At 44.3% G+C, this 22,122-nt stretch overlaps 1 protein-coding gene across 1 annotated transcript in view; it reads left to right on the top strand.

Moving 5' to 3' along the window:
• Positions 1-927: 927 nt before the first annotated feature.
• Positions 928-22,122, top strand: part of LOC146036347 (saoe class I histocompatibility antigen, A alpha chain-like) — a 243,857-nt gene continuing 222,662 nt past the window's right edge. The window contains exon 1 of the mRNA XM_083160304.1: positions 928-1,025. Within this exon, the coding sequence (XP_083016430.1) occupies positions 977-1,025 (49 nt within the window). The 5' untranslated portion in view covers positions 928-976. The remainder of the gene's footprint in view (positions 1,026-22,122) is intronic.

Raw genomic sequence — 22,122 nt, 5'->3', positions numbered from 1 at the left:
TGTGCACAGACATGAATGAATTATGCCCTCAGGCCTCCTATAAATGTGCTGTAACCATAGTAACTGCTATAGCTCCCAACTGTCCCGTTCACCGCAGGAACATCCCGGATTTTGGGCACATTCCTATGACCCACACGGGGCCGGCAGTGTCCCATGCTGCTGGTGTGGGGGGCAGTTGGGAGTCCCCACTGAAACCCGCTTGTCAGCAGGGAATAGACGCTGTGCGCATGTGCACAGCGTCTATTCTCCACAGTCAGACGGCAGCAGCTGCAAAATGGGGGCGTGGCCTTGCACATGTGAAGTGATTTGAAGGCCACGCCCCTCACCACGAGGCAATACCCCCGAATTTTCACAAAGGTCCCGCTGGACCACCAATGAAAGATGGGAGGTATGCAACTGCTAAAAAACACTTCAAATGTATATTGTCTCAGTCGGATATACTGTATATATCCTCTTTAGTAAATGTTCCTGATGATGGGACATACCATATGACCCAGGAAGGCGGGGGACGCCTGAAAACCAACAGGATATCCTGTTAGAAAAGTATATCCTCGCAGACTTGCTTCACCTGCCACCTGGTTACTAAAGGCAACCGGTAGTGGTGTGGACGGTAAAATTGGTATTCCACTGACCTTTGGTGCCACTGTAGTTGTAAATCACATGGTATGTTCTATTGGTCATGTGGTGCAATCTACACTCACAGCCTGGGAACTAGCTGCTGCCATATTATTTCTGTCTCTGACATCTCACTTTCACTTTCTCTCTGGGCGTAACCTCTACAGCCACTGCCTGCCTGGTAACTGCTGATCCTCTGTCAGCTCATTTTCCTATTGGTCAGAGACCCTGACACTAACCAATCAGAAGGGAGATCACACCCCACGTATATATAGTCACTGGCTGACTATTATACTTGTTTCACTTCAGGAAGTTTCTTCTGATACTGAACCAGGTCCCCCAACATATCACCCACAGGAGGATGTCCCCCCTTGTCCTGCTGATTCTGGGGGTGACAGGTGTCTGCTCTGGTGAGTATGTGGAGGATATATAGTAACATGTATGTGGGTTATGTGACATGGATGAAGTTAGCGTCTGTGGCTGGAGACCCCGTCCCACAGTAATAATATGGACGCCATGGCACTGAAAGGGTTCATCCCTGTGCTGCAGAGAAATCCTTACACAAAAGTGGTCACTTAGGTTTAGAATGTGTTTAACACTGTAGGAGCAGCACTGAGCTGGGGCAGGTCCCCTGCTGCTGTGCTGCTGTGGGGTGAAGCCTGGGGCAGAGCATGTGTATATATATATATAATATATAGGTCACATGTACTAATATATAAAGTGTACCACAAATGTATTATAAAAGCGAGTCAGATTCATCCGTGTGACATGTAATTCTGTATTAGTTATGTATAATAAGTAAGATGGTCTGACTGATACAGGAATCCTAACGAGGCTGAAGTTGGCTTCTTATTCGGCCAGCTTCTTATTCGAGCTCCAGCTTCTTATTCGAGCTCCAGCTTCTTATTCAGAACAATCACTTTTACAAGGGTTAATGAATCATGGACCACAAATTTGACTGCAGAAATCAACACAGGGGGGTTGCCTACATATGACCCACTTGCAATTTCTTTTGACCAACAATGATTTTGGCAGAAAATGGGCACAAAAATGGGCATGGGTCCCAGATATCATTTTGAATAAGTAGCTGGTGTCCTGCAAGGGTTAAACAGCGTTGGTCAAAAAATCTTACACTTGGAATCCACACAGGGGGGTCACTTACATATGACCCACTTGCCATTTCTTTTGACCAACAAAGATTTGGGCAGAAATAGGGCAGTAAAGTGGGCATGGGTCCCAGATGTCATCATTTTGAATAAGTAGCTGGTGTCCTGCAAGGGTTAAACAGCGTTGGTCAAAAAATGTTACACTTGAAATCCACACAGGGGGATCAGATACATATGACCCACTTGCCATTTCTTTTGACCAACAAGGATTTGGGCAGTAATAGGGCAGAAAATTGGGCATGGGTCACAGATGTCATCATTTTGAATAAGTAGCTGATGTTCTGCAAGGGTTAAACAGCGTTGGTCAAAAAATATTACAATGGAAACCCGCACAGGGGGGTCACTTTCATATGACCCACTTGTCATTTCTTTTGACCAACAAGGATTTGGGCAGAAATAGGGCACTAAAGTGGGCATGGGTCCCAGATTTCATCATTTTGAATAAGTAGCTGGTGTTCTGCAAGGGTTAAACAGCCTTGGTCAACAAATATTACACTGAAAACCCGCACTAGGAGGTCACTTACATATCACCCACTTGTCATTTCTTTTGACCAACAAGGATTTGGGCAGTAATAGGGCAGTAAAGTGGGCATGGGTCACAGATGTCATTATTTTGAATAAGTAGCTGGTGTCCTGCAAGGGTTAAACAGTGTTGGTCAAAACATATTACACTTTAAACCGACACAGGGGGGTTGCCTACATATGACCCACTTGCAATTTCTTTTGACCAACAATGATTTGGGCACAAAATGGGCACAAAAATGAGCATGGGTCCCAGAATCATCATTTTGAATAAGTAGCTGGTGTTCTGCAAGGGTTAAACAGCGTTGGTCAACAAATATTACACTGGAAACCCGCACAGGGGGGTCACTTACATATGACCCACTTGCCATTTCTTTTGACCAACAAGGATTTGGGCAGAAATAGGGCAGTAAAGTGGGCATAGGTCCCAGATGTCATCATTTTGAATAAGTAGCTGGTGTCCTGCAAGGGTTAAACAGCGTTGGTCAAAAAATGTTACACTTGGAATCCACACAGGGGGGTCACTTACATATGACCCACTTGCCATTTCTTTTGACCAACAAGGATTTGGGCAGAAATAGGGCAGTAAAGTGGGCATGGGTCCCAGAATCATTATTTTGAATAAGTAGCTGGTGTCCTGCAAGGGTTAAACAGCGTTGGTCAAAAAATATTACACTTGGAATCCACACAGGGGGGTCACTTACATATGACCCACTTGCCATTTCTTTTGACCAACAAGGATTTGGGCAGAAATAGGGCACTAAAGTGGGCATGGGTCCCAGATTTCATCATTTTGAATAAGTAGCTGGTGTTCTGCAAGGGTTAAACAGCGTTGGTCAACAAATATTACACTGAAAACCCGCACTAGGAGGTCACTTACATATGACCCACTTGCCATTTCTTTTGACCAACAAGGATTTGGGCAGTAATAGGGCAGTAAAGTGGGCATGGGTCACAGATGTCATTATTTTGAATAAGTAGCTGGTGTCCTGCAAGGGTTAAACAGTGTTGGTCAAAACATATTACACTTGAAACCCACACAGGGGGGTTGCCTACATATGACCCACTTGCAATTTCTTTTGACCAACAATGATTTGGGCACAAAATGGGCACAAAAATGAGCATGGGTCCCAGAATCATCATTTTGAATAAGTAGCTGGTGTTCTGCAAGGGTTAAACAGCGTTGGTCAACAAATATTACACTGGAAACCCGCACAGGGGGGTCACTTACATATGACTCACTTGCCATTTCTTTTGACCAACAAGGATTTGGGCAGAAATAGGGCAGTAAAGTGGGCATAGGTCCCAGATGTCATCATTTTGAATAAGTAGCTGGTGTCCTGCAAGGGTTAAACAGCGTTGGTCAAAAAATGTTACACTTGGAATCCACACAGGGGGGTCACTTACATATGACCCACTTGCCATTTCTTTTGACCAACAAGGATTTGGGCAGAAATAGGGCACTAAAGTGGGCATGGGTCCCAGATTTCATCATTTTGAATAAGTAGCTGGTGTTCTGCAAGGGTTAAACAGCGTTGGTCAACAAATATTACACTGAAAACCCGCACTAGGAGGTCACTTACATATCACCCACTTGTCATTTCTTTTGACCAACAAGGATTTGGGCAGTAATAGGGCAGTAAAGTGGGCATGGGTCACAGATGTCATTATTTTGAATAAGTAGCTGGTGTCCTGCAAGGGTTAAACAGTGTTGGTCAAAACATATTACACTTTAAACCGACACAGGGGGGTTGCCTACATATGACCCACTTGCAATTTCTTTTGACCAACAATGATTTGGGCACAAAATGGGCACAAAAATGAGCATGGGTCCCAGAATCATCATTTTGAATAAGTAGCTGGTGTTCTGCAAGGGTTAAACAGCGTTGGTCAAAAAATCTTACACTTGGAATCCACACAGGGGGGTCACTTACATATGACCCACTTGCCATTTCTTTTGACCAACAAAGATTTGGGCAGAAATAGGGCAGTAAAGTGGGCATGGGTCCCAGATGTCATCATTTTGAATAAGTAGCTGGTGTCCTGCAAGGGTTAAACAGCGTTGGTCAAAAAATGTTACACTTGAAATCCACACAGGGGGATCAGATACATATGACCCACTTGCCATTTCTTTTGACCAACAAGGATTTGGGCAGTAATAGGGCAGAAAATTGGGCATGGGTCACAGATGTCATCATTTTGAATAAGTAGCTGATGTTCTGCAAGGGTTAAACAGCGTTGGTCAAAAAATATTACAATGGAAACCCGCACAGGGGGGTCACTTTCATATGACCCACTTGTCATTTCTTTTGACCAACAAGGATTTGGGCAGAAATAGGGCACTAAAGTGGGCATGGGTCCCAGATTTCATCATTTTGAATAAGTAGCTGGTGTTCTGCAAGGGTTAAACAGCCTTGGTCAACAAATATTACACTGAAAACCCGCACTAGGAGGTCACTTACATATCACCCACTTGTCATTTCTTTTGACCAACAAGGATTTGGGCAGTAATAGGGCAGTAAAGTGGGCATGGGTCACAGATGTCATTATTTTGAATAAGTAGCTGGTGTCCTGCAAGGGTTAAACAGTGTTGGTCAAAACATATTACACTTTAAACCGACACAGGGGGGTTGCCTACATATGACCCACTTGCAATTTCTTTTGACCAACAATGATTTGGGCACAAAATGGGCACAAAAATGAGCATGGGTCCCAGAATCATCATTTTGAATAAGTAGCTGGTGTTCTGCAAGGGTTAAACAGCGTTGGTCAACAAATATTACACTGGAAACCCGCACAGGGGGGTCACTTACATATGACCCACTTGCCATTTCTTTTGACCAACAAGGATTTGGGCAGAAATAGGGCAGTAAAGTGGGCATGGGTCCCAGAATCATTATTTTGAATAAGTAGCTGGTGTCCTGCAAGGGTTAAACAGCGTTGGTCAAAAAATATTACACTTGGAATCCACACAGGGGGGTCACTTACATATGACCCACTTGCCATTTCTTTTGACCAACAAGGATTTGGGCAGAAATAGGGCACTAAAGTGGGCATGGGTCCCAGATTTCATCATTTTGAATAAGTAGCTGGTGTTCTGCAAGGGTTAAACAGCGTTGGTCAACAAATATTACACTGAAAACCCGCACTAGGAGGTCACTTACATATGACCCACTTGCCATTTCTTTTGACCAACAAGGATTTGGGCAGTAATAGGGCAGTAAAGTGGGCATGGGTCACAGATGTCATTATTTTGAATAAGTAGCTGGTGTCCTGCAAGGGTTAAACAGTGTTGGTCAAAACATATTACACTTGAAACCCACACAGGGGGGTTGCCTACATATGACCCACTTGCAATTTCTTTTGACCAACAATGATTTGGGCACAAAATGGGCACAAAAATGAGCATGGGTCCCAGAATCATCATTTTGAATAAGTAGCTGGTGTTCTGCAAGGGTTAAACAGCGTTGGTCAACAAATATTACACTGGAAACCCGCACAGGGGGGTCACTTACATATGACTCACTTGCCATTTCTTTTGACCAACAAGGATTTGGGCAGAAATAGGGCAGTAAAGTGGGCATAGGTCCCAGATGTCATCATTTTGAATAAGTAGCTGGTGTCCTGCAAGGGTTAAACAGCGTTGGTCAAAAAATGTTACACTTGGAATCCACACAGGGGGGTCACTTACATATGACCCACTTGCCATTTCTTTTGACCAACAAGGATTTGGGCAGAAATAGGGCAGTAAAGTGGGCATGGGTCCCAGAATCATTATTTTGAATAAGTAGCTGGTGTCCTGCAAGGGTTAAACAGCGTTGGTCAAAAAATATTACACTTGGAATCCACACAGGGGGGTCACTTACATATGACCCCCTTGCCATTTCTTTTGACCAACAAGGATTTGGGCAGAAATAGGGCACTAAAGTGGGCATGGGTCCCAGATTTCATCATTTTGAATAAGTAGCTGGTGTTCTGCAAGGGTTAAACAGCGTTGGTCAACAAATATTACACTGAAAACCCGCACTAGGAGGTCACTTACATATGACCCACTTGCCATTTCTTTTGACCAACAAGGATTTGGGCAGTAATAGGGCAGTAAAGTGGGCATGGGTCACATATGTCATTATTTTGAATAAGTAGCTGGTGTCCTGCAAGGGTTAAACAGTGTTGGTCAAAACATATTACACTTGAAACCCACACAGGGGGGTTGCCTACATATGACCCACTTGCAATTTCTTTTGACCAACAATGATTTGGGCAGAAAATGGGCACAAAAATGGGCATGGGTCCCAGATATCATTTTGAATAAGTAGCTGGTGTCCTGCAAGGGTTAAACAGCGTTGGTCAAAAAATATTACACTGGAAACCAGCACAGGGGGGTCACTTACATATGACCCACTTGCCATTTCTTTTGACCAACAAGGATTTGGGCAGAAATAGGGCAGTAAAGTGGGCATGGGTCCCAGATGTCATCATTTTGAATAAGTAGCTGATGTTCTGCAAGGGTTAAACAGCGTTGGTCAAAAAATATTACACTGGAAACCCGCACAGGGGGGTCACTTACATATGACCCACTTGCCATTTCTTTTGACCAACAAGGATTTGGGCAGAAATAGGGCACTAAAGTGGGCATGGGTCCCAGAATCATCATTTTGAATAAGTAGCTGGTGTCCTACAAGGGTTAAACAGCGTTGGTCAAAAAATGTTACACTTGGAATCCACACAGGGGGGTCACTTACATATGACCCACTTGCCATTTCTTTTGACCAACAAGGATTTGGGCAGAAATAGGGCACTAAAGTGGGCATGGGTCCCAGAATCATCATTTTGAATAAGTAGCTGGTGTTCTGCAAGGGTTAAAAAGCGTTGGTCAACAAATACTACACTGGAAACCCACACAGGGGGGTCACTTACATATGACCCACTTGCCATTTCTTTTGACCAACAAGGATTTGGGCAGAAATAGGGCAGTAAAGTGGGCATAGGTCCCAGATGTCATCATTTTGAATAAGTAGCTGGTGTCCTGCAAGGGTTAAACAGCGTTGGTCAAAAAATCTTACACTTGGAATCCACACAGGGGGGTCACTTACATATGACCCACTTGCCATTTCTTTTGACCAACAAGGATTTGGGCAGAAATAGGGCAGTAAAGTGGGCATGGGTCCCAGAATCATCATTTTGAATAAGTAGCTGGTGTCCTGAAAGGGTTAAACAGCGTTGGTCAAAAAATATTACACTGGATACCCGCACAGGGGGGTCACTTACATATGACCCACTTGCCATTTATTTTGACCAACAAGGATTTGGGCAGTAATAGGGCAGTAAAGTGGGCATGGGTCCCAGATGTCATCATTTTGAATAAGTAGCTGATGTTCTGCAAGGGTTAAACAGCGTTGGTCAAAAAATATTACACTGGAAACCCGCACAGGGGGGTCACTTACATATGACCCACTTGCCATTTCTTTTGACCAACAAGGATTTGGGCAGAAATAGGGCACTAAAGTGGGCATGGGTCCCAGAATCATCATTTTGAATAAGTAGCTGGTGTCCTACAAGGGTTAAACAGCGTTGGTCAAAAAATGTTACACTTGGAATCCACACAGGGGGGTCACTTACATATGACCCACTTGCCATTTCTTTCGACCAACAAGGATTTGGGCAGAAATAGGGCACTAAAGTGGGCATGGGTCCCAGAATCATCATTTTGAATAAGTAGCTGGTGTTCTGCAAGGGTTAAAAAGCGTTGGTCAACAAATACTACACTGGAAACCCACACAGGGGGGTCACTTACATATGACCCACTTGCCATTTCTTTTGACCAACAAGGATTTGGGCAGAAATAGGGCAGTAAAGTGGGCATAGGTCCCAGATGTCATCATTTTGAATAAGTAGCTGGTGTCCTGCAAGGGTTAAACAGCGTTGGTCAAAAAATCTTACACTTGGAATCCACACAGGGGGGTCACTTACATATGACCCACTTGCCATTTCTTTTGACCAACAAGGATTTGGGCAGAAATAGGGCAGTAAAGTGGGCATGGGTCCCAGAATCATCATTTTGAATAAGTAGCTGGTGTCCTGAAAGGGTTAAACAGCGTTGGTCAAAAAATATTACACTGGATACCCGCACAGGGGGGTCACTTACATATGACCCACTTGCCATTTATTTTGACCAACAAGGATTTGGGCAGTAATAGGGCAGTAAAGTGGGCATGGGTCACAGATGTCATTATTTTGAATAAGTAGCTGGTGTCCTGCAAGGGTTAAACAGTGTTGGTCAAAACATATTACACTTGAAACCCACACAGGGGGGTTGCCTACATATGACCCACCTGCAATTTCTTTTGACCAACAATGATTTGGGCAGAAAATGGGCACAAAAATGGGCATGGGTCCCAGATATCATTTTGAATAAGTAGCTGGTGTCCTGCAAGGGTTAAACAGCGTTGGTCAAAAAATATTACACTGGAAACCCGCACAGGGGGGTCACTTACATATGACCCACTTGCCATTTCTTTTGACCAACAAGGATTTGGGCAGAAATAGGGCACTAAAGTGGGCATGGGTCCCAGAATCATCATTTTGAATAAGTAGCTGGTGTTCTGCAAGGGTTAAACAGCGTTGGTCAACAAATATTACACTGGAAACCCGCACAGGGGGGTCACTTACATATGACCCACTTGCCATTTCTTTTGACCAACAAGGATTTGGGCAGAAATAGGGCAGTAAAGTGGGCATGGGTCCCAGAATCATCATTTTGAATAAGTAGCTGGTGTTCTGCAAGGGTTAAACAGCGTTGGTCAAAAAATATTACACTGGAAACTCGCACAGGGGGATCACTTACATATGAACCACTTGCCATTTCTTTTGACCAACAAGGATTTGGGCAGTAATAGGGCAGTAAATTGGGCATGGGTCACAGATGTCATCATTTTGAATAAGTAGCTGATGTTCTGCAAGGGTTAAACAGCGTTGGTCAACAAATATTACACTGAAAACCCGCACTAGGGGGTCACTTACATATCACCCACTTGCCATTTCTTTTGACCAACAAGGATTTGGGCAGTAATAGGGCAGTAAAGTGGGCATGGGTCCCAGATGTCATCATTTTGAATAAGTAGCTGGTGTCCTGCAAGGGTTAAACAGCGTTGGTCAAAAAATGTTACACTTGGAATTCACACAGGGGGTCAGATACATATGACCCACTTGCCATTTCTTTTGACCAACAAGGATTTGGGCAGTAATAGGGCAGTAAAGTGGGCATGGGTCCCAGAATCATCATTTTGAATAAGTAGCTGGTGTCCTGCAAGGGTTAAACAGTGTTGGTCAAAACATATTACACTTGAAACCCACACAGGGGGGTTGCCTACATATGACCCACTTGCAATTTCTTTTGACCAACAATGATTTGGGCAGAAAATGGGCACAAAAATGGGCATGGGTCCCAGATATCATTTTGAATAAGTAGCTGGTGTCCTACAAGGGTTAAACAGCGTTGGTCAAAAAATGTTACACTTGGAATCCACACAGGTGGGTCACTTACATATGACCCACTTGCCATTTCTTTTGACCAACAAGGATTTGGGCAGAAATAGGGCACTAAAGTGGGCATGGGTCCCAGAATCATCATTTTGAATAAGTAGCTGGTGTTCTGCAAGGGTTAAAAAGCGTTGGTCAACAAATACTACACTGGAAACCCACACAGGGGGGTCACTTACATATGACCCACTTGCCATTTCTTTTGACCAACAAGGATTTGGGCAGAAATAGGGCAGTAAAGTGGGCATAGGTCCCAGATGTCATCATTTTGAATAAGTAGCTGGTGTCCTGCAAGGGTTAAACAGCGTTGGTCAAAAAATCTTACACTTGGAATCCACACAGGGGGGTCACTTACATATGACCCACTTGCCATTTCTTTTGACCAACAAGGATTTGGGCAGAAATAGGGCAGTAAAGTGGGCATGGGTCCCAGAATCATCATTTTGAACAAGTAGCTGGTGTCCTGCAAGGGTTAAACAGCGTTGGTCAAAAAATATTACACTGGAAACCCGCACAGGGGGGTCACTTACATATGACCCACTTGCCATTTATTTTGACCAACAAGGATTTGGGCAGTAATAGGGCAGTAAAGTGGGCATGGGTCACAGATGTCATTATTTTGAATAAGTAGCTGGTGTCCTGCAAGGGTTAAACAGTGTTGTTTAAAACATATTACACTTGAAACCCACACAGGGGGGTTGCCTACATATGACCCACCTGCAATTTCTTTTGACCAACAATGATTTGGGCAGAAAATGGGCATGGGTCCCAGATATCATTTTGAATAAGTAGCTTGTGTCCTGCAAGGGTTAAACAGCGTTGGTCAAAAAATATTACACTGGAAACCCGCACAGGGGGGTCACTTACATATGACCCACTTGCCATTTCTTTTGACCAACAAGGATTTGGGCAGAAATAGGGCACTAAAGTGGGCATGGGTCCCAGAATCATCATTTTGAATAAGTAGCTGGTGTTCTGCAAGGGTTAAACAGCGTTGGTCAACAAATATTACACTGGAAACCCGCACAGGGGGGTCACTTACATATGACCCACTTGCCATTTATTTTGACCAACAAGGATTTGGGCAGTAATAGGGCAGTAAAGTGGGCATGGGTCACAGATGTCATTATTTTGAATAAGTAGCTGGTGTCCTGCAAGGGTTAAACAGTGTTGGTCAAAACATATTACACTTGAACCCCACACAGGGGGGTTGCCTACATATGACCCACCTGCAATTTCTTTTGACCAACAATGATTTTGGCAGAAAATGGGCATGGGTCCCAGATATCATTTTGAATAAGTAGCTGGTGTCCTGCAAGGGTTAAACAGCGTTGGTCAAAAAATATTACACTGGAAACCCGCACAGGGGGGTCACTTACATATGACCCACTTGCCATTTCTTTTGACCAACAAGGATTTGGGCAGAAATAGGGCACTAAAGTGGGCATGGGTCACAGAATCATCATTTTGAATAAGTAGCTGGTGTTCTGCAAGGGTTAAACAGCGTTGGTCAACAAATATTACACTGGAAACCCGCACAGGGGGGTCACTTACATATGACCCACTTGCCATTTCTTTTGACCAACAAGGATTTGGGCAGAAATAGGGCAGTAAAGTGGGCATAGGTCCCAGATGTCATCATTTTGAATAAGTAGCTGGTGTCTTGCAAGGGTTAAACAGCGTTGGTCAAAAAATCTTACACTTGGAATCCACACAGGGGGGTCACTTACATATGACCCACTTGCCATTTCTTTTGACCAACAAGGATTTGGGCAGAAATAGGGCAGTAAAGTGGGCATAGGTCCCAGATGTCATCATTTTGAATAAGTAGCTGGTGTTCTGCAAGGGTTAAACAGCGTTGGTCAAACAGTATGACACTTGAAATCCACACAGGGGGGTCAGGTATATATGACCCACTTGCAATTTATTTTGACCAAGAAGGATTTGGGTAGAAATTGGTCACGAAACTGGGCATAGGTCCCAGATGTCATTATTTTGAATAAGTAGCTGGTGTCCTGCGAGGGTTAAATAGTGTTGGTCAAAACATATTACACTTGAAACCCACACAGGGGGGTCACATACATATGACCCACTTGCAATTTCTTTTGACCAACAAGGATTTGGGCAGAAATAGGGCACTAAAATGGGCATGGGTCCCAGATTTCATCATTTTGAATAAGTAGCTGGTGTCCTGCGAGGGTTAAACAGCGTTGGTCAAAAAATATTACACTTGGAATCTACACAGGGGGTTCACTTACATATGACCCACTTGCCATTTCTTTTGACCAACAAGGATTTGGGCAGTAATAGGGCAGTAAAGTGGGCATGGGTCCCAGATTTCATCATTTTGAATCTGTAGCTGGTGTTCTGCAAGGGTTAAACAGCATTGGTCAAACAGTATGACACTTGAAACCTGCACAGGGGGGTCACTTACATATGACCCACTTGCAATTTATTTTGACCAACAAGGATTTGGGCAGTAATAGGGCAGTAAATTGGGCATGGGTCACAGATGTCATCATTTTGAATAAGTAGCTGGTGTCCTGCAAGGGTTAAACAGCATTGGTTAAACAGTATGACACTTGAAACCTGCACAGGGGGGTCACTTACATATGACCCACTTGCAATTTATTTTGACCAACAAGGATTTGGGCAGTAATAGGGCAGTAAAGTGGGCATGGGTCCCAGATGTCATCATTTGAATAAGTAGCTGGTGTCCTGCAAGGGTTAAACAGCGTTGGTCAACAAATATTACACTGGAAACCCGCACAGGGGGGGTCACTTACATATGACCCACTTGCCATTTCTTTTGACCAACAAGGATTTGGGCAGAAAATGGGCACTAAAATGGGCATAGATCCCAGATGTCATCATTTTGAATAAGTAGCTGGTGTCCTACAAGGGTTAAACAGCGTTGGTCAAAAAATGTTACACTTGGAATTCACACAGGGGGTCACTTACATATGACCCCCTTGCCATTTCTTTTGACCAGCAAGGATTTGGGCAGAAAATGGGCACTAAAGTGGGCATCGGTCCCAGATGTCGTCATTTTGAATAAGTAGCTGGTGTCCTGCAAGGGTTTAACAGCGTTGGTCAAACAGTATGACACTTGAAACCCACAGAGGGGGGTCACGTACATATCACACACCAAAATTTTTTTATGACCTACAGGCATTTTGGCATCAAAATAGGCAGTAAAGTTGGCATGGGCAACAGATTTGTTTGAATGGACAAAGTAGCTGTAGTTTGCAAGTGTTAAACAGGTCTGGTTAAATGTATACCATACATTAGTGTATAATCAGTTTAAACTTTATATACTTTAATATAAATCAGTGGTGCAAGTAATGGGGTACGGCGTGGTACGGCGTACCTGTAAGAAATATATTGCAGATCGCCGTACCACTTCCCCCCGACCCGCAGCCGATGCTTCTGCATGCCGGCTCACCTGACAGAACAGAAGCGATATGACAGCCGGGCAGAGAGTGATGGGCTGCCCGGCTGTCTTCAGGAGCAGCTACTATTGGCTGGTGACCCAGCGCTATATTTCAAATAACCATGGACCTGAGCAGAAGACATCCTGGCTCGTAACATGCCCGGCTCGTGAATCACGAGCCAATCGGACTTGCCGGCACGTCATTTTAAATAGCTGCACCGTGGAGTGAGTCGCAGACGGATGGACCTGCTCTAAGAGAGACAGCCGGGTTTCCATCGCTCTTCCAAGGGGAGACCTGTGGAAGCAAATTATACTCACGGGGCTCACGGGACTGATCCATGCAGGCGTCTGCCAAATACGTCAGGAAAATGAAGTGTATTTTCCTGGCGTATTTGTTCAACAATTTGCGGCCGTTTACCGCTAATTAGCGGCCATATATTACGTAAATAGTAAATTAGGAATCACCATTCATTTGAATGGTGATTCCTATTCGTATTTTCCGATGGCGTATACATTCGTATTTGTAAATACAAATACGAATGTGCCATAAATACAAATACAAATTTAAGTATTTTCAGGATAGTAAATCCTGAAAATACGTATACTCCTAAAAATTCGTATTTTACTATACAATTTTTTTAGGTGTATTAGCCTTAGTAAATTTCCCCCATTATGTCCCTCACAGTATTGCACACTTCACATTATGCCCCACACCAATGCTTAAAGTGGTCCTGGTGATGTGGTGGAACACACTTCCCCACCGCCTCTCTCCCCCCCCCCCCCCAATATGTCACAGCCGGGGTGGGTGGTAGGGTGTTGGTCACCCCCTGCAATCTCTAAATTTATGCCCTATCTCACATACCTGTGAAAAGAATAGTGCGGGCCACATAATGCCACCCTTATTGCAAATTATGCCCCACAGTGCAAAACAACCCAATACCCCAAAAAACAGGATAGTGTGCACCAAAGACGCGCCGCAAAAATTTAGGGCATGGCTTGTACGACAGGGGATTATGCATACCGTAATGCCCATTCCACATTATGCCACACACAGTAATGCCCATTGCACAATATATCACACACGGTAGTGCCTCTTACATAATATGCCACATAAGTGCCACTTACCTACATGCTTATTGCTAGAGTTTTCTTGCACGATGCCAGGGGTTACATGCTCAGTGCCAGGGGTTTCTTGCTCATTGCCAGGGTTTACATGCTCAGTGCCAGGGTTTACATGCTCAGTGCCAGGGGTTTCTTGCTTGTTGCCAGGGTTTTCTTCCTCGATGCCGGGGTTTCATGCATTGTACCATGGGTCACATGCACGGTGCCAGGGGTAACATGTACAGTGCCAGTTGTAACATTCACAGTGCCAGGGGTAACATGCACAGTGCCAGGGGTAACATGCACAGTGCCAGGGGTAACATGCACAGTGCCAGGGGTAACATGCACAGTGCCAGGGGTAACATGCACAGTGCCAGGGGTAACATGCACAGTGCCAGGGGTTAAATACATTGCGCCACTGTGTGGTTAAGGCGACAGCCGGGCAGAGCAGTGGAAACCCGGATGTCTCTCTTAGAGCAGGTCCATCTGTCTGCGAATCCACGGCGCAGCTATTTAAAATTACGTGCCAGCAGCTCCGATTGGCTCGTGATTCACGAGCCGGACATGTCACGAGCTGGGATGTCTTCTGATCAGGTCCATGGTTATTTGAACTATATCGCCGGGTCACCAGCCAATAGGAGCTGCTCCTGATTGGGTCGGGGGAAGTGGTATGGCGATCTGCAATATATTTCTTACAGGTACACCGTACCACGCGGTACACCATTACTTACACCACTGATTTATATTAAAGTATATAAAGTTTAAACTGATTATACATTAATGTATGGTATACATTATTTGGCCAGACGTGTTTAACCCTTGCAAACTACAGCTACTTTGTCCATTCAAACAAATCTGTTGCCCATGCCAACTTTACTGCCAAAATGCCTGTAGGTCAAAGAAAATTTTTGGTGTGTGATATGTCAGTGACCCCCTGTATGGGTTTCAAGTGTCATACTGTTTGACCAACGCTGTTAAACCCTTGGTAGACACCAGCTACTTATTCAAAATGATGAAATCTGGTACCAATGCCCACTTTATTGCCCGATTTCTACCCAAATCCTTGCTGGTCAAAAGAAATGGCAAGTGGGTCATATGTACGTGATCCCTCTGAGTGGATTTCAAGTGTAATATTTTTTTACCAAAAGTTGTTTAGCCCTGGCAGGACACCAGCTACTTATTCAAAATTATGAAATCTGGGACCCATGCCCACTTTAGTGCCCTATTTCTGCCCAAATCCTTGTTGGTCAAAAGAAATGGCAAGTGGGTCATATGTAATGAACCCCCCTGTGCGGGTTTCCAGTGTAATATTTTTTGACCAACGCTGTTTAACCCTTGCAGGACACCAGCTACTTATTCAAAATGATGATTCTGGGACCCATGCCCACTTTAGTGCCCTATTTCTGCCCAAATCCTTGTTGGTCAAAAGAAATGGCAAGTGGGTCATATGTAAGTGACCCCCCTGTGCGGGTTTCCAGTGTAATATTTTTTGACCAACGCTGTTTAACCCTTGCAGGACACCAGCTACTTATTCAAAATGATGACTCTGGGTGGGACCCATGCCCACTTTAGTGCCCTATTTCTGCCCAAATCCTTGTTGGTCAAAAGAAATGAAAAGTGGGTCATATGTAAGTGACCCCCCTGTGCGGGTTTCCAGTGTAATATTTGTTGACCAACGCTGTTTAACCCTTGCAGAACACCAGCTACTTATTCAAAATGATATCTGGGACCCATGCCCATTTTTGTGCCCATTTTCTGCACAAATCATTGTTGGTCAAAAGAAATGGCAAGTGGCTCATATGTAAGTGACCCCCCTGTGTGGGTTTCCAGTGTAATATTTGTTGACCAACGCTGTTTAACCCTTGCAGAACACCAGCTACTTATTCAAAATGATGATTCTGGGACCCATGCCCATTTTTGTGCCCATTTTCTGCCCAAATCATTGTTGGCCAAAAGAAATTGCAAGTGGGTCATATGTAGGCAACCCCCCTGTGCGGGTTTCCAGTGTAATATTTTTTGACCAACGCTGTTTAACCCTTGCAGGACACCAGCTACTTATTCAAAATGATGATTCTGGGACCCATGCCCACTTTACTGCCCTATTACTGCCCAAATCCTTGTTAGTCAAAAGAAATGGCAAGTGGGTCATATGTATCTGACCCCCCTGTGTGGATTCCAAGTGTAACATTTTTTGACCAACGCTGTTTAACCCTTGCAGGACACCAGCTACTTATTCAAAATGATGACATCTGGGACCCATGCCCACTTTACTGCCCTATTTCTGCCCAAATCCTTGTTGGTCAAAAGAAATGGCAAGTGGGTCATATGTAAGTGACCCCCCTGTGCGGGTTTCCAGTGTAATATTCTTTGACCAACGCTGTTTAACCCTTGCAGGACACCAGCTACTTATTCAAAATGATGACATCTGGGACCCATGCCCACTTTACTGCCCTATTTCTGCCCAAATCCTTGTTGGTCAAAAGAAATGGCAAGTGGGTCATATGTAAGTGACCCCCTGTGTGGATTCCAAGTGTAAGATTTTTTGACCAACGCTGTTTAACCCTTGCAGGACACCAGCTACTTATTCAAAATGTGACATCTGGGACCTATGCCCACTTTACTGCCCTATTTCTGCCCAAATCCTTGTTGGTCAAAAGAAATGGCAAGTGGGTCATATGTAAGTGACCCCCCTGTGCGGGTTTCCAGTGTAATATTTGTTGACCAACGCTGTTTAACCCTTGCAAAAGACCAGCTACTTATTCAAAATGATGATTCTGGGACCCATGCCCACTTTACTGCCCTATTTCTGCCCAAATCCTTGTTAATCAAAAGAAATGGCAAGTGGGTCATATGTAAGTGACCCCCCTGTGTGGATTCCAAGTGTAAGATTTTTTGACCAACGCTGTTTAACCCTTGCAGGACACCAGCTACTTATTCAAAATGATCACATCTGGGACCTATGCCCACTTTACTGCCCTATTTCTGCCAAAACCCTTGTTGGTCAAAAGAAATGGCAAGTGGGTCATATGTAAGTGACCCCCCTGTGCGGGTTTCCAGTGTAATATTTGTTGACCAACGCTGTTTAACCCTTGCAGAACACCAGCTACTTATTCAAAATGATGATTCTGGGACCCATGCCCACTTTACTGCCCTATTTCTGCCCAAATCCTTGTTGGTCAAAAAATATGGCAAGTGGGTCATATGTAAGTGACCCCCCTGTGTAGATTCCAAGTGTAAGATTTTTTGACCAACGCTGTTTAACCCTTGCAGGACACCAGCTACTTATTCAAAATGATTAAATCTGGGACCTATGCCCACTTTAGTGCCCATTTTCTGCCCAAATCCTTGTTGGTCAAAAGAAATTGCAAGTGGGTCATATGTAAGTGACCCCCCCTGTGTGGGTTTCCAGTGTAATATTTGTTGACCAACGCTGTTTAACCCTTGCAGAACACCAGCTACTTATTCAAAATGATATCTGGGACCCATGCCCATTTTTGTGCCCTATTTCTGCCCAAATCCTTGTTGGTCAAAAGAAATGGCAAGTGGGTCATATGTAAGTGACCCCCCTGTGTGGATTCCAAGTGTAAGATTTTTTGACCAACGCTGTTTAACCCTTGCAGGACACCAGCTACTTATTCAAAATGATGATTCTGGGACCCATGCCCACTTTAGTGCCCTATTTCTGCCCAAATCCTTGTTGGTCAAAAGAAATGGCAAGTGGGTCATATGTAAGTGACCCCCCTGTGCGGGTTTCCAGTGTAATATTTTTTGACCAACGCTGTTTAACCCTTGCAGGACACCAGCTACTTATTCAAAATGATGACTCTGGGACCCATGCCCACTTTAGTGCCCTATTTCTGCCCAAATCCTTGTTGGTCAAAAGAAATGGAAAGTGGGTCATATGTAAGTGACCCCCCTGTGCGGGTTTCCAGTGTAATATTTGTTGACCAACGCTGTTTAACCCTTGCAGAACACCAGCTACTTATTCAAAATGATATCTGGGACCCATGCCCATTTTTGTGCCCATTTTCTGCACAAATCATTGTTGGTCAAAAGAAATGGCAAGTGGCTCATATGTAAGTGACCCCCCTGTGTGGGTTTCCAGTGTAATATTTGTTGACCAACGCTGTTTAACCCTTGCAGAACACCAGCTACTTATTCAAAATGATGATTCTGGGACCCATGCCCATTTTTGTGCCCATTTTCTGCCCAAATCATTGTTGGCCAAAAGAAATTGCAAGTGGGTCATATGTAGGCAACCCCCCTGTGCGGGTTTCCAGTGTAATATTTTTTGACCAACGCTGTTTAACCCTTGCAGGACACCAGCTACTTATTCAAAATGATGATTCTGGGACCCATGCCCACTTTACTGCCCTATTACTGCCCAAATCCTTGTTAGTCAAAAGAAATGGCAAGTGGGTCATATGTATCTGACCCCCCTGTGTGGATTCCAAGTGTAACATTTTTTGACCAACGCTGTTTAACCCTTGCAGGACACCAGCTACTTATTCAAAATGATGACATCTGGGACCCATGCCCACTTTACTGCCCTATTTCTGCCCAAATCCTTGTTGGTCAAAAGAAATGGCAAGTGGGTCATATGTAAGTGACCCCCCCTGTGCGGGTTTCCAGTGTAATATTCTTTGACCAACGCTGTTTAACCCTTGCAGGACACCAGCTACTTATTCAAAATGATGACATCTGGGACCCATGCCCACTTTACTGCCCTATTTCTGCCCAAATCCTTGTTGGTCAAAAGAAATGGCAAGTGGGTCATATGTAAGTGACCCCCTGTGTGGATTCCAAGTGTAAGATTTTTTGACCAACGCTGTTTAACCCTTGCAGGACACCAGCTACTTATTCAAAATGTGACATCTTGGACCTATGCCCACTTTACTGCCCTATTTCTGCCCAAATCCTTGTTGGTCAAAAGAAATGGCAAGTGGGTCATATGTAAGTGACCCCCCTGTGCGGGTTTCCAGTGTAATATTTGTTGACCAACGCTGTTTAACCCTTGCAAAAGACCAGCTACTTATTCAAAATGATGATTCTGGGACCCATGCCCACTTTACTGCCCTATTTCTGCCCAAATCCTTGTTAATCAAAAGAAATGGCAAGTGGGTCATATGTAAGTGACCCCCCTGTGTGGATTCCAAGTGTAAGATTTTTTGACCAACGCTGTTTAACCCTTGCAGGACACCAGCTACTTATTCAAAATGATCACATCTGGGACCTATGCCCACTTTACTGCCCTATTTCTGCCAAAACCCTTGTTGGTCAAAAGAAATGGCAAGTGGGTCATATGTAAGTGACCCCCCTGTGCGGGTTTCCAGTGTAATATTTGTTGACCAACGCTGTTTAACCCTTGCAGAACACCAGCTACTTATTCAAAATGATGATTCTGGGACCCATGCCCACTTTACTGCCCTATTTCTGCCCAAATCCTTGTTGGTCAAAAAATATGGCAAGTGGGTCATATGTAAGTGACCCCCCTGTGTAGATTCCAAGTGTAAGATTTTTTGACCAACGCTGTTTAACCCTTGCAGGACACCAGCTACTTATTCAAAATGATTAAATCTGGGACCTATGCCCACTTTAGTGCCCATTTTCTGCCCAAATCCTTGTTGGTCAAAAGAAATTGCAAGTGGGTCATATGTAAGTGACCCCCCCTGTGTGGGTTTCCAGTGTAATATTTGTTGACCAACGCTGTTTAACCCTTGCAGAACACCAGCTACTTATTCAAAATGATATCTGGGACCCATGCCCATTTTTGTGCCCTATTTCTGCCCAAATCCTTGTTGGTCAAAAGAAATGGCAAGTGGGTCATATGTAAGTGACCCCCCTGTGTGGATTCCAAGTGTAAGATTTTTTGACCAACGCTGTTTAACCCTTGCAGGACACCAGCTACTTATTCAAAATGATGATTCTGGGACCCATGCCCACTTTAGTGCCCTATTTCTGCCCAAATCCTTGTTGGTCAAAAGAAATGGCAAGTGGGTCATATGTAAGTGACCCCCCTGTGCGGGTTTCCAGTGTAATATTTTTTGACCAACGCTGTTTAACCCTTGCAGGACACCAGCTACTTATTCAAAATGATATCTGGGACCCATGCCCATTTTTGTGCCCATTTTCTGCACAAATCATTGTTGGTCAAAAGAAATTGCAAGTGGGTCATATGTAGGCAACCCCCCTGTGCGGGTTTCCAGTGTAATATTTTTTGACCAACGCTGTTTAACCCTTGCAGGACACCAGCTACTTATTCAAAATGATGATTCTGGGACCCATGCCCACTTTACTGCCCTATTTCTGCCCAAATCCTTGTTGGTCAAAAGAAATGGCAAGTGGGTCATATGTAAGTGACCCCCCTGTGTGGATTCCAAGTGTAAGATTTTTTGACCAACGCTGTTTAACCCTTGCAGGACACCAGCTACTTATTCAAAATGATGATTCTGGGACCCATGCCCACTTTAGTGCCCTATTTCTGCCCAAATCCTTGTTGGTCAAAAGAAATGGCAAGTGGGTCATATGTAAGTGACCCCCCTGTGCGGGTTTCAAGTGTAATATTTTTTGACCAACGCTGTTTAACCCTTGCAGAACATCAGCTACTTATTCAAAATGATGACATCTGTGACCCATGCCCACTTTACTGCCCTATTACTGCCCAAATCCTTGTTGGTCAAAAGAAATGGCAAGTGGGTCTTATGTATCTGACCCCCCTGTGTGGATTCCAAGTGTAACATTTTTTGACCAACGCTGTTTAACCCTTGCAGAACACCAGCTACTTATTCAAAATGATGATTCTGGGACCCATGCCCACTTTAGTGCCCTATTTCTGCCCAAATCCTTGTTGGTCAAAAGAAATGGCAAGTGGGTCATATGTAATGAACCCCCCCTGTGCGGGTTTCCAGTGTAATATTTTTTTGACCAACGCTGTCTAACCCTTGCAGGACACCAGCTACTTATTCAAAATGATGATTCTGGGACCCATGCCCACTTTAGTGCCCTATTTCTGCCCAAATCCTTGTTGGTCAAAAGAAATGGCAAGTGGGTCATATGTAAGTGACCCCCCTGTGCGGGTTTCCAGTGTAATATTTTTTGACCAACGCTGTTTAACCCTTGCAGGACACCAGCTACTTATTCAAAATGATGACTCTGGGACCCATGCCCACTTTAGTGCCCTATTTCTGCCCAAATCCTTGTTGGTCAAAAGAAATGGCAAGTGGGTCATATGTAAGTGACCCCCCTGTGCGGGTTTCCAGTGTAATATTTTTTGACTAACGCTGTTTAACCCTTGCAGGACACCAGCTACTTATTCAAAATGATATCTGGGACCCATGCCCATTTTTGTGCCCATTTTCTGCCCAAATCATTGTTGGTCAAAAGAAATTGCAAGTGGGTCATATGTAGGCAACCCCCCTGTGCGGGTTTCCAGTGTAATATTTTTTGACCAACGCTGTTTAACCCTTGCAGGACACCAGCTACTTATTCAAAATGATGATTCTGGGACCCATGCCCACTTTACTGCCCTATTTCTGCCCAAATCCTTGTTGGTCAAAAGAAATGGCAAGTGGGTCATATGTAAGTGACCCCCCTGTGTGGATTCCAAGTGTAAGATTTTTTGACCAACGCTGTTTAACCCTTGCAGGACACCAGCTACTTATTCAAAATGATGATTCTGGGACCCGTGCCCACTTTAGTGCCCTATTTCTGCCCAAATCCTTGTTGGTCAAAAGAAATGGCAAGTGG

The sequence above is a fragment of the Crinia signifera genome, chromosome 9, assembly GCF_055691185.1.
Source record: "Crinia signifera chromosome 9, ASM5569118v1, whole genome shotgun sequence".
Taxonomy (NCBI): Eukaryota; Metazoa; Chordata; class Amphibia; order Anura; family Myobatrachidae; genus Crinia; species Crinia signifera.
This window is presented reverse-complemented; position numbering and strand designations above follow the sequence as displayed.